This window comes from Thunnus maccoyii, chromosome 9, assembly GCF_910596095.1.
Source record: "Thunnus maccoyii chromosome 9, fThuMac1.1, whole genome shotgun sequence".
Classification (NCBI taxonomy): domain Eukaryota; kingdom Metazoa; phylum Chordata; class Actinopteri; order Scombriformes; family Scombridae; genus Thunnus; species Thunnus maccoyii.
The window spans coordinates 23,626,571-23,642,437 of NC_056541.1; the positions used below are offsets into that span (position 1 = coordinate 23,626,571).

The 15,867-nt window shown below is 38.8% G+C and overlaps 2 protein-coding genes across 9 annotated transcripts; one reads left to right on the top strand and one right to left on the bottom strand.

Moving 5' to 3' along the window:
- Window positions 1-289: 289 nt before the first annotated feature.
- On the bottom strand, window positions 290-10,050 carry prkg1l (protein kinase cGMP-dependent 1, like). Of its 8 annotated transcripts, XM_042420800.1 has the most exons (21): window positions 9,968-10,050; window positions 9,133-9,223; window positions 7,956-8,174; window positions 6,923-7,046; window positions 6,566-6,732; window positions 5,813-5,926; window positions 4,198-4,303; window positions 3,840-3,903; window positions 3,511-3,588; window positions 3,270-3,355; window positions 3,017-3,082; window positions 2,792-2,869; window positions 2,601-2,697; window positions 2,348-2,487; window positions 2,003-2,092; window positions 1,686-1,827; window positions 1,441-1,604; window positions 1,234-1,356; window positions 951-1,013; window positions 791-857; window positions 290-677 (listed from the first exon to the last, which is right to left on the bottom strand). In XM_042420800.1, the coding sequence occupies exons 3-21, from the start codon at window positions 8,143-8,145 to the stop codon at window positions 594-596; spliced, it is 2,043 nt and encodes a 680-aa protein (XP_042276734.1). In that variant the 5' UTR covers window positions 8,146-8,174; window positions 9,133-9,223; window positions 9,968-10,050; the 3' UTR covers window positions 290-593. The 8 variants fall into 8 exon arrangements, with proteins under 8 accessions (XP_042276734.1, XP_042276731.1, XP_042276730.1 ...); XM_042420797.1 differs by lacking the exon at window positions 9,968-10,050 and having other exon boundaries at window positions 9,133-9,884; XM_042420796.1 differs by lacking the exon at window positions 9,968-10,050 and having other exon boundaries at window positions 7,977-8,174; window positions 9,034-9,884.
- On the top strand, window positions 10,031-15,399 carry ubl4a (ubiquitin like 4A). The gene is made up of 4 exons (XM_042420804.1): window positions 10,031-10,167; window positions 12,095-12,200; window positions 12,662-12,870; window positions 14,741-15,399. Exons 1-4 carry the CDS (start codon window positions 10,120-10,122, stop codon window positions 14,846-14,848), a joined length of 471 nt encoding a protein of 156 aa, XP_042276738.1. The 5' UTR covers window positions 10,031-10,119; the 3' UTR covers window positions 14,849-15,399.
- The last annotated feature ends 468 nt before the right edge of the window (window positions 15,400-15,867 follow it).

The window sequence follows — 15,867 nt, forward strand, 5'->3', positions numbered from 1 at the left end:
ATTATCCCCTTCTTTACGACAATGACACGTTTCACTACACATTTTGGCATCAATTTTCTTTTTTTCAGTCACCTTACTTTATTTTCAAGTCAAAATCAAACAACTTCCTGTATTAATCTTTCTAACTTTCTGAGGCTTTAAGCTTCTCCCAGACTGAGCCAACTCTGACGTCACTTAATTGTCGTCATACATTTTGGGGACACATCAATTATTACAGAAGAACCATACAATCAAAAGTGAAACTAGTAGTGAGAATGTAACATTTCAGAGGAAATCAAAGACAGTGAGATGAAGTCTATTTGTTTATTGAGTAGTTTCATTCAACTGCAGTGACATTACTGAACTCTTTTTTTTAAATATAAATCTATAGTTTAGGGTTTTGCAATCAAAAACAGTCTCAGCTCACAGGCAGCATGGTACGTTTATTAAACAATATCTGCAATTACTGATATTGTGGAAAATACTTTTTTTCTGAAAATATAATTAATTCTTGATGACAGTAAGACTGGCGGCAGTGAATTATTTATGACAACTAAACCTTTAAGAGAAAAAACATTGTTATATAGTTTTTGCTCCAATTCACAGCTCATCCTTCAGAAATCATCCCAGTCTGTGCACGGCTCAGCTGAGTCTCCAGTATAATGACTGTATGTACTGCTGTCCAAAAGATGTTTAACCTTAAAGACAAAAGAACAGAAAAAATAATAATAAGGCAACACAGTCTACAGCCTATTACTGTACACAACAAAGAAAGGTCTACTCATTGCAACGAATAGTAAGTGTGTTTTACTTTGAGAATGAGTGGTGGGCTTAAAGTTCCTTTACAAAGCCCTTCCCAGTTGAATCCTTCGAACCATCTGGATAAAAACAGAGCATCACAACCTATAAAACCATGTTTCCAAGCACAGACCTCAGAGCTTTCCTCCAGTGTAATAAATCTGTCATCTTACTTGTGCTTCTGAATGTTCTTGGCCCCGTTTCTCTGACTGCCCAATCTCTCCGAGGGATTGCTCCTTGGCGATGGAGAGTGAAAGAGAACACACAAATAAGTAAACTATGAATTAATAATCAGATTCTGTTGGCCGAGAGGTGATACTGCATATTCCTCAAGCACAAGCTGTGTTGATCTGAAAAAGCGCTATAAAATAAGCTGAAAACTGTCATTAGCTTTCACATTATAATTCACGGCTGCACAGCATAATGATCTGCTCTAGTGGGTCATATTTACAACACCTGCACAGTTTCTTTATGAGGCTGGAGGCACTTTTGCTGATGGTTTTTGGGAAGTCAATCTGATCGATGCCACGAATGGTCGCAGTGAGAATCTTCATTGGGTCGAAGCCACTGAATGGAAGTCTGGAGACAAAAACATCTGCCAATAACTATAATTTTTATCCATGACTGAAGAAATTAGTTGCTGAACAAAACTGTAAAACCTACTCGCCGCTCAGAAGTTCAAACACAAAAACACCCAGTGACCAGAGGTCTGCGGATATATTGTGGCCTTTGTTCAGGATGATTTCAGGGGCCATATAGCCTGGAGTACCACAGAACGTCCAAGTTTTCTTACCCACTTCAATCTTCTTTGCACACCTGAAGCCAATCTAACAAAAAAGCAGATATCCGTTGTTAAAATTTAATAGATTATCATTTCATAATCAAAATGTGAATGCAAGTTGTACTACCAGTTTGGCGTAACCATGCTCGTCCAGGACAACATTTTCAGGCTTGACGTCTCTATAGACAACACCTCGATAGTGAAGAAAGCTCAGGGCCTCAACAACACAAGCAGTGTAGAACCTGGTGCTGCATTCGTCCAAACAGCCTCTATAACAGTATGCAGAGTGTTGATTTGAATGTGTGCTGCAGACGATCAGTGTTAAAATTGCATTGTGTTGAAAGCTTGGGAAAAAAAACACAGTGGTAGCACAATAAATATTTTATCAGTATGATGACAAAAAGTGCCTTAAGTCTTAATTTCCTTTAGTCCAAAAATACTTACTTATCTCCGAGTAGACTGCAAAGATCACCACAAAGACAAGCCTCTGTCAACATGTAGAGGCACTCTGCATCTCTAAAGGTTTTGTGTAGCCTGCGGTTAAAAAAAAAAGTAGAGCAACATGTTAAAGATTTTATTGCTTTCATTTGATTGAGATGGTAAAGATACAGAAGCACAGGGGGAGAGAGGGAGGCAACATGGTTCCCTGGCAGGAGTTGAAACACAGACTTTTTATGGTATGCTTCTTAATCACTTGGCTACCAGACACCTGAAAGATACTTTTTAAAATGATTAAACTGAATATGTAACCAAAACAATCCTAATTAGAAGCTGTTTAAGAACAGACACCTGACTATGAACGGACAATGAGCCTCCATTAGGATGCGCTGCTCTCTCAGTATGTGCTCTCGTTGACCGTTGTTGAGAATCAGCTTCTTCTTAAGGACCCTCATGGCAGAGAGACACTTGCAATTGCTCTTTAGCTGCACCTGACAGAGGTGAAAATCAATATGTTACATTACAGACACATGGAATCTCGAGACGGCAGCAGTGCAGGGGATTTGTGTCATTGTGTGTGAGCTGCTATAAGATCAACCCTCACCAAGTCTACGTGACCCAACTCCCCAACTCCCAGAGTGCAAATAATCTGGAAATCACTTAAGATGGAAGATGAGAGGAGCACAGCATCCTTGTCTGACCTGCTCACAAGGAAAAGAGGGGTGAGCTTGTAGTTTCTATGGGTACAAATAACATGTAATTGTTAATACAAAACAGTATTATAATGCTCCTTACTCGACTTTTGATTCAGTGTTTTGCAGAACCTCATTACCACTGTCAAATACCAACCCACTGATGATATCTTTGAAGGTCCTGGAGGACAGAAATATATTTCCTGACAATGAACATCCTACAAATGACTGGATAAGGACATCAATTTATTTTCAATTTAGAGTAAAGCAGCAGAAGCAGACGCCTTGCCTCTGCAGAGAACTTTATTAACTCAATTTATTGACTTACTCTCTGTCTATTAACAAACATGTAACTTCACCGGCAGCAATCACATTCACAGCCCGAACATCCTCTCTAGAGACAGAGAGGAAAACAAGATGAGGAAATCTTATCAAAATAGATCAATACAAAGCACACAACATAAAAACAAATAAAGAAAATCAATATATCATGCAGGCATAAATGACACTTTTTACCATCCTGTACTGTTTTCATAATTTCCTTTAGTGCTTCTTCTAAAAGTGCATTATTTCCTTCTTACCCCCACAGAGCTTTTTCTCCAAACCACTGTCTCTCAGAAAGCTTAGAAAGCTCTTCATGGCCTGGCTTCTTTTCTGTCACTTTAACCTGGCGAATCAAAAAGAGAGTGCCAAAGTCAATTATCACCGTCATAAAGCAATTTCAAAACCCTGCGCTGACATTTCGTCCTCACACATTCTAAACCCTTTTTCTCTGAAAGCCTCGTTTCATCTGTGCAGCAGGCAGACAATATAAAACTTTACCTGGCCTTTGCTAATGATATAAAAGGTGTCTCCCATAGCTCCTTGTCGAATGATGTAGTCACCTTCAGTGTAGTGTGTCTGTGGAGCACGAATGACATTGATAGGAGAAAAGAGTGGAAAATTATTTGATGAGAGAACCAGCTCTCTTACAGAAACAAAGACGAGGGCTGGTAGCAGTGAGGGATTAATTCTGATTCTATCACAGCACCGTGTGTACCCACGATTGTTTACCTCTGTCTGTACACATAATCTATTGGTTGGATTTTGTTTGATGAACGAGTGATGGTTACACAACATAGTGCTTCTGATTTTAAGTGCCTAATCTGTACCTCTTCCAGGAGATCAGACATTTTCATGATGACATCCTCTGGCAACGACTGCAGACAGGGAACGCTGCAGACACACAGGAAGGCATGATAAGATACTATCCACAAGGACAGGTTTGAAAAGAGTTCCATTTAATCTTTCCACTGGTCTTGGGTGGCATATTTAGAAACATATCATGGGAGTGTTGACATCGTGTGATAGTGAAACCACACAGAAAAGTACTTAAGACCTTTACGCAGCAGTGTGGTGACTGACAAACAACATGGCCCTGGTGATGTTGTGTTGAAGGAGCTAGAATACAAAGCAGGTTACTGGGCCTTTTTTTTTGTGTCAAATCAAGTGTATCGGTATCATGTTCACCTGCTAAGCAGCTCCATTGAATAAGAAAGGCTGTTGAGACCGCTCTGCGTAAGTATGGTCTGGTAACTCTTGCGGTCAATAACCCACAGCTTGCTGTCCGTTTGTGCTGCAGATGAAAAGAAAGGCTGTGTCAGTGGTGCTGCAGTATTCAAATGGCTCTCAAAGACGTGTGAACTCTGTGATGAATGTGTGTATACAATACAGAGCAAGGTTTGATATTAGAGGACAGAATGTGCTACAGTGTGAAGAGCAGGCAGCCTGCAACATGAGTACTTCTTTTTCTTACAGAGGAGGACTTTTAATATAAATCTAATCTGATTTCCTTACTTATTATTACACTCTTCCTTATAACAGAGCTTGAAAGAGGGTGTTGTGAATTAATAATGACATATTGATTAGTTCACTGAAGCTTCCTGCAAACGGAAGTGGATGTCCTCTAAATGGTCTAATTACATCCACCATCTGATAATGAGGAGTAGTCCTGATATCTCAACTGCAGCATTTGGATATACTTCATCTGCTTTTTTACTTATCCTCCATGAGACACATAATTCATGGCCATTGCTTTTTATTTGCGTGCGAAAGCCGTGCAGGATATTTTTAGCAAATAAAACCTTATCCACAAAGGAGGATTTTCTGACATTTCCTGCAGTACATTCTATGCACTTCCATGACCTAATGATGAAGCCCCGTTTTCACCTGCACCTTTATCACTGTCAAAGGAGACCACACAAGCAATATCCTTATTGTTGGTCTCAGATGGCAAAAATGAAAAAAAAAAGTAATTTCAGGTCAGGAGGAAGAGGACCCTGAAGAGATCCAAGGGAAGGGCTGACAGAAATGGACATCGAACAAAGGACACCAGACTGCCGACACAAGTGGAGCATTGTTACCAGAGCAGACATATAGTGTGGAACAGTAAATTGGAAAAGCTGACTGGTGGTCACAAGATAAAGAAAGCAGTATAAAAAGAGAATAAGATGCTTAGGGACCAAACAAGGCAAAAAAACAGATTTTTCCATTTAAACCCATCCTAGCCATTTCCACAGCCTATTTATTTGTGAAACCAGGTCATGTAGAGATGGCTGAGAAAGTTTTCCCACTAGATTCTGCCATCAGATGCTGGGTGGAAATAAAAGCAGGCTTTCCATTTTCTGGGGAATATCACAAATTCTTACAGCATATATGTGTAGGTCATAATATAACTACAAGAAAAGAGCACCGACTACAAACTGTTTCTGAAAATGTTACTTGTACATAACTGTGAAAATTCAATATCCACGAACAAAGACGTTACTGCATGTAGGAGTGCAGAGAAGAGATGTGACAGTAAGATGGCAGGAAAGCAGAAAATGTTTAAAACTCCCCACATCACTGAGAAAAAAAAAAATATTTGAAGCTGTGGTGTTGTCTCCAAAGGTCTTTGATTTCAAATTCAACTGATGTCTTCTGTCTAAGACCAAGAAAGCCAGAAATCCGCCTGCTTGTGATATTCTCTTAAACAAGAATTATTTATATCCCCAACAAATCAAAATTAATCACAGCGAAACCCCACATGTATTTCCATATCAGCATGAAATTACAAAACCTAAAAGCTGACACAATGCTTTGATACCTGCGACAGAGTAGGTATAGGTGCAGTTGTAGAGGAGTGCCACCTCTCCAAACATGTCTTCTGGTTCAACTGTGAGCACCTTCAGTCCGTCTTTTGTCATTTCCAGCCTCCCTTCTGCAGTAAACACACACTCAGTGAAGACATGCACGATCATAATATGTAGAACTCTACTATGCACGTGTGAACGTAAATTGTGCTTTTCTAAATGTGTTTTTGTATTTGTAAGGAGGCCTTCTAGCTGTCTGAGATATACTGTACGACCAGCAGATATGCAATCATCCCTGCACCGAACAAGGCCACCACCTCTCACTGGTTAGTATGACAGGAGAAAAATAGGGAGCAGCCTCTCTCTATTAGCTGTCACATTACAAACGCAGCCAAGATTCCTGAGGACAATCAAGCACTGATGAACCCTGTAAACAGGGGCAAGGCAAAGAACCGCTTTTCTCCTCCCTCTTGTATCAAGTTGACATTTCAACACAAACATCAATGTGGGTCGCTCGTTATTCCCCCGAGTGCATCTTCTTTTCTTGCTCAAACATGCTACTCTTACATCACACGTGTTTGAGAGCAGTGTCAGATTGCTATATGCTTGAACTATGAGCCAGCAGTAAGACAACTGATATATAAATATAATACAAAAAAGAATAATTCCATCTGACTGTTCTTTTAGCAGTTGTCATCTCGAGTAAATGTTAATAAATATCCTCAAGCATGATTTATGTTAGCGGTTGTGAGAACAAAATGATTTACCTTCCACAACATAAGCCTGAGCCCCGTTGGTCCCCTCCTGAATGACATAACAGCCTTGATGGATGGTGGTGGAATACATACAGGCGATGATGGCTCTGATTTCTCCTTCATCGAGGTTTTTCAACAAGTCATTCTTCAGAAACGCTGCCTGAATCAGCTTCCGAGACCTGATGGCATGAAGGCAGGATACTGATGTAACATTTAAGGGCAAAACATTAAAAAGTCTTGAATGAAGTGTCACAGGCTACCGTGACACTTCATTCAAGAATTGCAGAAAGCTCTCAATGAGCCTTGAACATTTGAGAGACACATTTCTCAGTAAGAGCAGGTAGGAGCTGAGGGCATGTGTGCTCTTACTCCTGGCTTTTGTCACAGCTCCTGTGGAAAACCATGGCGAGAGTCACCGGGTCCAGAGTGAAGGGCTCAGAAATGACGGTCTCCCTTTTGGCTCTCTGGTTGTCGTCACCTTGAGCGGAGCAAGCTATGGGGGGAAAAAAACACAGTAAGCCGGGTTTAGGGCTCTACTGCTACTGTAGTGTCTTTTTTCTGTGATCAACATAGTATATGTGTGCTGCAGTTAATCATAATAATGTGTATTAATGTGTGTGTGTGTGTGTGTTTGTATGTGTGTGTGTGTGTGTGTGTGTGTGCTATGATAAATTGTATGTGTACTACAGCAGAGGATAAGAAGATGCCACAGATCATGAAGTGAGGACTCATGTACAATGTAGAGTGTGAACATCATCATCAGATGTTTGGACCAATGTTGTAGGAGTCGTGGGTACAAGTGCCAGAAAAAGCCTTTGATGTCTGAGGGAAACAACAAGATGTGGTAGGTTGAACTGCCAGCACAGGACCAGACAACTGGGGAAAAACAACCAAAAGTGACTGACATGGTAAGGGAGTAAGCTTGGTAAGAAAACAAGAAGAAGAAGATAACCTGTTTGCAAACGTGATGCATGATATGGTAGTGAGGAGTGGGATGGAAAATCCCCAAAATTTGTTGGTCCATGGGAAGCCAACATATAATCGGATGATGGAAACTCCCCAGAATTTGAAGAATAGGAGGTGCCTTTGAGACTATAATATATAAGACGATGCTTTTTCATTTGGTTTTTGAGTGTCTGCTTCATGAACCAGCCTCTGATTTGCTTGTATCTTGCTGAATACACAGTAAATCTACAATTACACTGAACTCTGCCTGTTTCAGTGTATTTCTTGATTGTTTGAATTTGTTTTTTACTTTTTGGGTATTTTAACTATTTTTGAATAATCATATGTTGTGGAGGATCTGAAGAGTCACTGGCCTATCTGAAATTTTTTTTTCCACCACACTACCTGTTGATGCTTTAAAATACGACATATAATGTAAAACCAGCATGTCCTGTACCACCACCGACTGCAGAGGGACCTGTGAGGGAGACAGTGGCTCTGTAGCGATCCAGTTCTTCCTGCAGTCTCCGAATCAGTTCATCCTTGGTATCCAACTCCAGCTCTAACTCGTCTATTAGTGTGTCCCTCTGGCGAAGCTCCTCAATCTTTAGTTGCAGGGCAAATTGGAGGTCCCGAAGCGTACCCATTACCTCCAAACACCAGGTGGTATCTGTTACTGTTTGCACACACAACCATACATAAACACAGTGGGTTCACACATATTGAACGTAGAAAATATTAGGGATTACTTTCTGATATTGAGTTGCAGCTACAATCCACATCTCAGTTGACTCAAAGTTTAACAGTCTATTCTGTCATTCATCAGCATCCCCTCCTGAGATTACTTGTATTAATATTACTCATATTAATAATATAATAAGGGGAATCAATAAGTGATTATGGCTTCTACTTGGACTCATCTAATTAGCATACATAGGAGAGTATGCTGTATTAATGACACATATTTTACGGCAACCTTTTCGGAGGGCTGAATAAGGAGAAACATGCTCAAAGCTAATCCTATGAGACAGTTTCATGCAATGAAAGAACACTCCTTTCTTTGATCGATGAGCTTGCAGTATGGTTTATGACATAGGTGGCATGCATGTACAAACGCATTACTGACACAGTAAGTTTTCAGTATGCAGTCCTCGTATTTGTCTATTGCTCTTTCTCTCCCTCAACTTAATGGAAGAAAAACTATTAAATTCAAGGACACTTAACAGAAACACGAGAAAAAATGAAGGACCATCCAGAATGCATAAGTGTTAGAGTAATACCACGGAGATAAAAACAACATATAAACTATTGAGTCACACACACTTTGAGTCCCTGCAGGAGGAAAATATGGATCTCTCTTTTTATATTTCGGTTCGCAGACGCGCTATAATAACCTGATTATAATGAATGAGTTGGTAAAATCTTACAGCGGTGTGTTAGGTCTGTAACAGACTGTTTGTAAACACAGATGCATGCTCTGTCCTGCAAAATATAACGCCGTGCTGTATTTCACGTCACATACAAAGATCACTTACCACAGAATATAGATATATATGCAGCGTCTTTCTCATTTGTCCTCAATAGGTTTGTCCCTGTTTGGCGGCATGCAAGGTGCAGATCTCCTTTATACCCACCCAAGTGAAGGAGAGGATGCTCCTCTCTTGCTCGGGGCTGGCCGGGGCTGGGCACAGACAGCAGGCAATCACATGACCAAGACAGTGGTGGCTGTAATGAGAAATGCATGGACTGGATCCCAATTGGGTCAGAGGGTCTTTGGGGTATTTCCGAGGCTTGGGAATAGTAAGTTGAGTGGTGAACATTAATCATTTTGCAGCCGAGATGTCTAGTATATAAGGCAGAGATGAAAGGCTGGCTGTGTGCATTAATCAGAGGTTTTACTCTCCTTCCATGTGGCACCTGTGGCTTTTCCTGATAAATTCTGACTTTTTGAATATAATTATTTCTCAGTTACCATAACACTGTCAAGTGATGCTAATAGAAACGCATTGCAAGTGATGCTTTAATGGTGTTGGGACAACAATTATAGTGTTTTCAATTGGTCTAAAGCCAATATATTGTGGGGTTTTTACATTAAAGCGTTTTAAAATTAGTTGGGATGATTAGTCACACTGGCTGATGACCTAATGATTATTGTAATTATTTAAGAGTCAAGCCTATGGCTTGTTCACTGGCAGCCTCAGGTCAATTTCTTCATAAAAATAAAACAAAATGAATTAGTATAATGATGATAATAGGTTAATTATAAATAATAAAATGGTAATCACATGGTCTTTAGATTCCAATGTCCAGCACAGCCTTTAAATCATCTTCCTTTTTCGTTTTAATATTTAATTATGGTCTGAGTATCCAGAGTAGAATAATAGAATAATAAAATAACTTTCTGTCATTTTCGAGTGAAATTATCCTCAGCCATAACACACTCCCGCCAGTAAGCGGCGCTCGGCTCACCTGAGAGCCGCAGCAGCAACAGCAGCAGCCCGCAGCTGCCCGGAGAAGAAGCCCATTGGGTGTCCCGAGCTAGCAAAGTGTGGGAGGTTTTTATTACTTAACCTGTGAACGTATCGTTGTGTGTTCGTGTTTAATTCAGAGTATCATCGAAAATGATCCTCACCGTGAAGCCGCTCCAAGGAAAAGAATGCAGCGTACATGTAAGTTAAGTAACGCAGGCTTAAGTTAGCCCGCAGCAGCAGATACTTAGCCTTTACGCTAGCTAGTTTATTAGCAGGTAGTGGTTGTTCTGTCTTTCCCACGCCGAGCAGAAATAATGTCTGAATTTAAAGATTTAATAAAATGTGGCACAAACTGAATAGTTCTACAGTAGCGTTTTAAACACCAGTTATAATTGACGTTAGTGTAGCTAGCTTGCTTGCCGCAGCCATAAAAAACTGCCATCCGTTACCATCCTTCTTTACGTTACCGCTTTCGTTGTGTATAACTGAGTTCATGTAGGAAGAAAAAGACTGTAGGTTTTGTTAACACGTCAAAAGGCAGCATCTTAGGACAAAGGGTTAGACTAGGCCAGTGCTGCGGTATAACTTCCTTCTTTACAAGTTACCAGCGTTACTTATCCTGCTTTCAGCAGTCTGTGATGGAAGCTAACTTCTGCATCGTCATGTGTGTTTGTTCACACATATGTAAACTCCAGTCTGTGCCTGCTGTTTTCTAATGATAACGTTGTATGAGGCACAAACTGGGGCTCACACATGTGTGTTCAAAGACACGTGACGATGCAGAAGTTAGCTTCCGATTCGGGTTGGAGAGGAAAGTTAAAGTTAATGCTGTTTAAACCCACTTTAAGATTTGTCAAATCTTTATTTAGCTCATGAAATAAAAGAAAAAAAGAGCGATTTCACTGATATTTCTCCAACCAGATCCTGATTAAAATAAATAAATAAATAAAAAAACCCACTATACTTAGACCTGTCAAATCTTGACTAGATGAACAAAAATACTCCAGAGACACAGTTTCAGATTCAGTGGTTTTTGATCTGGATGGGGAGAGCAGTGAAATTGCCCTTTTTTCTGTTTTCATCAGCAAAATAAAGGTTTTACAAATCTGAAAGTGGGTTTAAACAGCATTAAGACTTTTGCTATGATGTCTAACACTCATAAGTAACTTTCATAAGTGTAAGAGGTGCCAAAAATAGAGAATCGGCCCCTGAACATCATTATTTATGTTTCCCTTAAAGTTGCAGTGTGTAGAATTTAGTGGCATCTAGTGGAACGGACTTGGCAGAAATGGAATATAATATTTATAGTTCTGTTTTAATTAATGTATAATCACCTGAAAATAAGAATTGTTGTGTTTTTCTTACCTTAAAATGAGCCCTTTACATCTTCTACAGTAGCCTAGAATGGACAAACCAAACACTGGCTCTAGATAGTTTTCGGGGGATGGGGGGTTGAAGGAGAGGGGTAGTCAGTTGGTTGCAATCTGCAACCTCACCGCTAGATGCCACTTAATCCTTCCCACTGGTCCTTTAACTATTCCCTTAACCTTGAATCGGAAGCTAACTTCAGCGCTGTGGTTAAAGGAGCGTATGAACTTCATTGGAATATCATGTGAGCATAGGGAGCACTGTTTTTTAAATGTTCACGTATTGTTCACTGCATTATTCTGGGGTTTTGTGTGTAGTTGATGGAAAAGAAGAACAATATTGATGCCTAGCACAGGCAGTGACAGCATTTGATGTTATTTATGTCAATTGGGGAAGTAAATTTTGTATTCTGTGGAAGACAAGTGACTCTAAACCCTGTCACAATAAAGTGTCATCAAGGCCATGCCATATTTCTCCTAGCTCTGCTCTGAAAGTAAAAAAAAGTACCCGCCCATACTAACATGCTCATTATTGTCTATATTTGCAGTGCTTATAGGATAAATATTACTACTACAGGCCCAGTCACTGTGTTTTGTATAGGAAGTATATACTAACGAGGCCATTCAGTCCACATTCATTACATTTTATGTAAAGTTGATGCAATGGACGGATTTCAGACTGACTCTGCCCTTCTGAAGTTTGCTTAAATATTTTCATCACGTTGCACAGCTTCATCATCACATTGTTGATCTTTCAGGTGACTGAAGATGAAAAGGTCTCCACAGTGAAGGAACTTGTGTCCGAACGTCTCAACATACCAGCTAATCAGCAGCGGTTGCTCTATAAAGGCAAAGCGCTTGCAGGTAAATGTGCTAACAGTTGTCTCATAACCTTTGTGCAGAACTGTAATTGCTTGATCCACCAACATATTTTCTTCGTGATTCATACTAGAGCCCGACCGATATACTGGCTGATGTTAACTCATCGCAGATGTAGCGGATTAGTATATATGTTAGTCGATAAATGACAGGTAATTGAAGTGCAGAAATGCCGTAAATATGTTCTGAAACAGTGTCACCATTCAAAAGTCAGCCAGAGAGGAGTTTGTTTTTCAACTAACATATCCTGCCCAGTACATTTATTGGTCGCAGTTATAGAAAAAAAGAAGAAAGTGTAAAGAAAATGAATATCAGCAAATATATCATTGTCAGATATTTTAAACTCTCTATCAATATTGATATCGGCCTCAAAAACCCTGTATCGGTTGGGCTCTAATTCAAACATTTAAATTTTTGATGATTGAATACTATATTGCTTTCCTCAGATGAACACAGACTGAGTGATTACTCCATTGGGCCTGAGGCTAAATTGAATCTGGTAATCCGTCCAGTGGGAGAGAGGACTGGAGCGTCAGGGACGGGTGCCAGCAGCAGCAGCGGCACACAGGGAGGAGTGTGGCAGACAGTGTCCACTATCCTTGCTCGGCACTTCAGTCCTGCAGATGCAGCAAAAGTCCACGAACAGCTTATTAAGGTATATAAATGCAGCGTATTTGCTGCCAGGTATTGTAATCTAAGATCAAAGCAATTGAATTGTTGCTCATCTGTTTTAACATCTCGATATTTTGAATTGCATAATTTAATGTTTTGCTACCAGTAGGGGTTGTGGGTTAAAGATACACTTCTAATATTTTCTTTTCAGCGGACATCTGGGGCTGTTAAAGTGTCTTATCTTATCACAAGGAGTTCTGCTAAATGGTACTAAAAGTTCCTCTCAAACAGTTTCCTCTTAAGAGCTATTTACAAAACTGCAGAGAGCAACTTTTATGAAGGAACTGGTAAAACTCCTAAACTAAGAGTGGGAGCAGGGTTGTCATGGTTACATCATACTGCTGAATTAAGTTACTCACTATGTCTCACTATATGAGACATAGTGAGACAGGTGACTTGTCTGTGGCAGTGAATGTGAAATTACATAATCATCAATATATAAGAGTTTGAAAAAGAACTAGATTGGATTAGACAAAAAAAATGAAATGAAAGTAGAAACATAAAAATAATGAAATTAAATTACAATTGAAATTGAATTTAAATTAAATAAAGAAACATTTAATGTTAAAACATTAAATGTCATTCATTGATTTCATTAACAAATGTTTATGATATGTTATAAATTGTATCACATTTAATATATGAAACAAAGCAAATTATTGATTAACTTGGCTGACCAAATCTTTATCTTTTGATGGGGTTTATTCTACTTTTAGTGCATATCCTACAGGTATAAAATCAGTCATAAAATCAGCTTTATTTATTTATTTTTCATTCAGTGATTATTTAATGTACGCTCAATGAACTGTCAAAACTAATTTGTGTCTAAAGAGTGCATATTTGTTTTGGGAAATGATCCTCACACCAAGCTGAGATATCTCAAGTGGATCAGGACTGCACACTGTGTTTTCCAGTGTCCAAGTAGTGGAGAGTTGTGCATATTGCCATCTCAGACATTACTGGATGGTTTCCATGTGTTGGTGAGCTGAGGCTGGATCCTCGGAAGTCTGCATTTTTAGTGTGATTATATCGTACCAAACTGACAAGGCCTGTTCCGTTTCAAAGGCTCCTCCAAATATTGCCAAGAAATGCAAATGCCCAAAAATGTGGAGGAAAGACCAAGTTTATCCTTTGAATCCTCTTCCAGTCATAAAATGAGAAAATATTGTGTAATCATATCATTTGTACCAGTTACTTTAGTGGTTTAGACCAGTGTAAAAAACACTGGAAGGTGAAAATGATGAAAGCCATAAACATAAAGTCCAGTTTGGTTCCTATAATCACTGAATGTACCTCATTTATGTCAAACTGTATTGATTTGTTTTCACTTTGGCATTAAACTTTTTTTGTTTGAGTGACAAAAAATCCAAATTACATTCACTCTTGATTATATATGATTATATATTATAAATGCCAAAAGTGGGGTAAATTATTATTATTATTATTATTATTATTATTATAGACGCTAGAAAATAGAAGTTAAATCGATATGTTTAAACCTCACAAACATTGAGCTCAGTTAGGAAAATTACTGAGTTTATTGCTGTTATTTACAATATCAAAGCAACTTCTTGGTGGTAAACTTGTAAATCTTTGACGAAGGATGTTAGTTTGGTCTCTGGCTCTAGACTATCATATTTAGGTAAGAGGTGTTGGATCAACCTGGTCTTGAGGTCCTTCTGAGAATAAACTATTTGTAAAAGAAGAAAAGTTGAGTTGGTTATCCTTACTATCCTATCTATGCTTTTATTTAAATAGACTAATATTCATCCACACATGACATGGTTACAATAAAATGGATTCAGTAGAATATATTTAACCTGCTGCTTCTCCACGTTTTCTTTTTCTTTAAGGATTATGAACGTTCACTTCGACAACTTAGTCTAGATGACATTGAGCGCTTGGCCGGAAGACTGCTTCACCCCGATGGCGAAGGCATGGACACCTCATACATGGACTAAGAATGCCCAGCTTACTGTGATTGTTTTTGGAGAGGTGCTCAGTGCTTGGAGATGCATACAGTGTTTAGAGTGTGAGGCATGGAAAATGCAGTATCAATTTTCTTGCTGAGCCCCATGTGTGTGCCTAATCAATGGCTGAATGAACACGGATAACACTGACTGTTGATTGCTTCAGCAATAGGGCTTTCTTATCCACGACCCGAGGACTTGGATAAGAAAACTTAGCCACTTTGAATCGGTCCTTGTCATTGATGTTGCAGTAATGACACAAGACCTGATCACACATGATTTGAATACAAAGGAATCCATTTATGCTGTTGGTTTCACATGATCTCTGGCTGCTACAAACTCCCAGGGGACACTAACCTTGTACTGGAGGGTATTTATTAGTGATGTCTGTGTTGGATAGGTGTTTTTTTCTGTTATCCATCCGTAAGAAAGTAATACATGTTTTATCCCGTAACTAACTGATGGTCATTGTATGATTTGTAAATATCATGTTTATATATATACAGACATTAAAACACAGAAAAAAAATACTCAATTTTAAAGTTTGTTGTTGTGTTGTTTTGTTGATACTTTTTTTTTCTCCTTCCTTTACTTTTTGCTATTTTATATCTGACGCTTTCCACCCTGTGCTTTCTCTCTTCTCACAAATAACTCATAACTGGTTAAGAATTGCACTGTATAATTGTTCTGCACAGTGTATACTAATAAGTTTCTATTGCACATTGCACACCGTATAATAGTAATTCTAATAATTATTAATAATTTTTAAAATCATTCGATTACATACTATGTATATAGTCATTGTACAACGGATAACTTTATCCATTTCACTACTCTCATTTTGTTAGATATTACAAAAATAATGACTGCACAATGTATAATAACTTTTTCTGTTTTACTATTTAACTATTTTAGTTTATTCTGTTATTGTGTGTGATGTATGCTGGACGGTACTGTTGTGACACATTTCCCGCGGGATTAATAAAGTATTTCTTATTCTTATAAAAAGT

What these genes read in the sequence shown, in the direction of transcription:
- ubl4a (XM_042420804.1), top strand. Translation starts at nt 10,120, where the DNA reads ATGATCCTCACCGTGAAGCCGCTCCAAGGAAAAGAATGCAGCGTACAT. An exon ending in TAAAGGCAAAGCGCTTGCAG is followed by an intron (nt 12,201 to 12,661) that starts GTAAATGTGCTA and finishes TGCTTTCCTCAG; the next exon opens with ATGAACACAGACTGAGTGAT. An exon ending in TCCACGAACAGCTTATTAAG is followed by an intron (nt 12,871 to 14,740) that starts GTATATAAATGC and finishes TTTTTCTTTAAG; the next exon opens with GATTATGAACGTTCACTTCG.
- prkg1l (XM_042420795.1), bottom strand. Translation starts at nt 9,325, where the DNA reads ATGATTAATGTTCACCACTCAACTTACTATTCCCAAGCCTCGGAAATA. An exon ending in GGAGAAAAAGCTCTGTGGGG is followed by an intron (nt 3,083 to 3,269) that starts GTAAGAAGGAAA and finishes CTCTGTCTCTAG; the next exon opens with AGAGGATGTTCGGGCTGTGA. An exon ending in AACACTGAATCAAAAGTCGA is followed by an intron (nt 2,698 to 2,791) that starts GTAAGGAGCATT and finishes CCTTGTGAGCAG; the next exon opens with GTCAGACAAGGATGCTGTGC.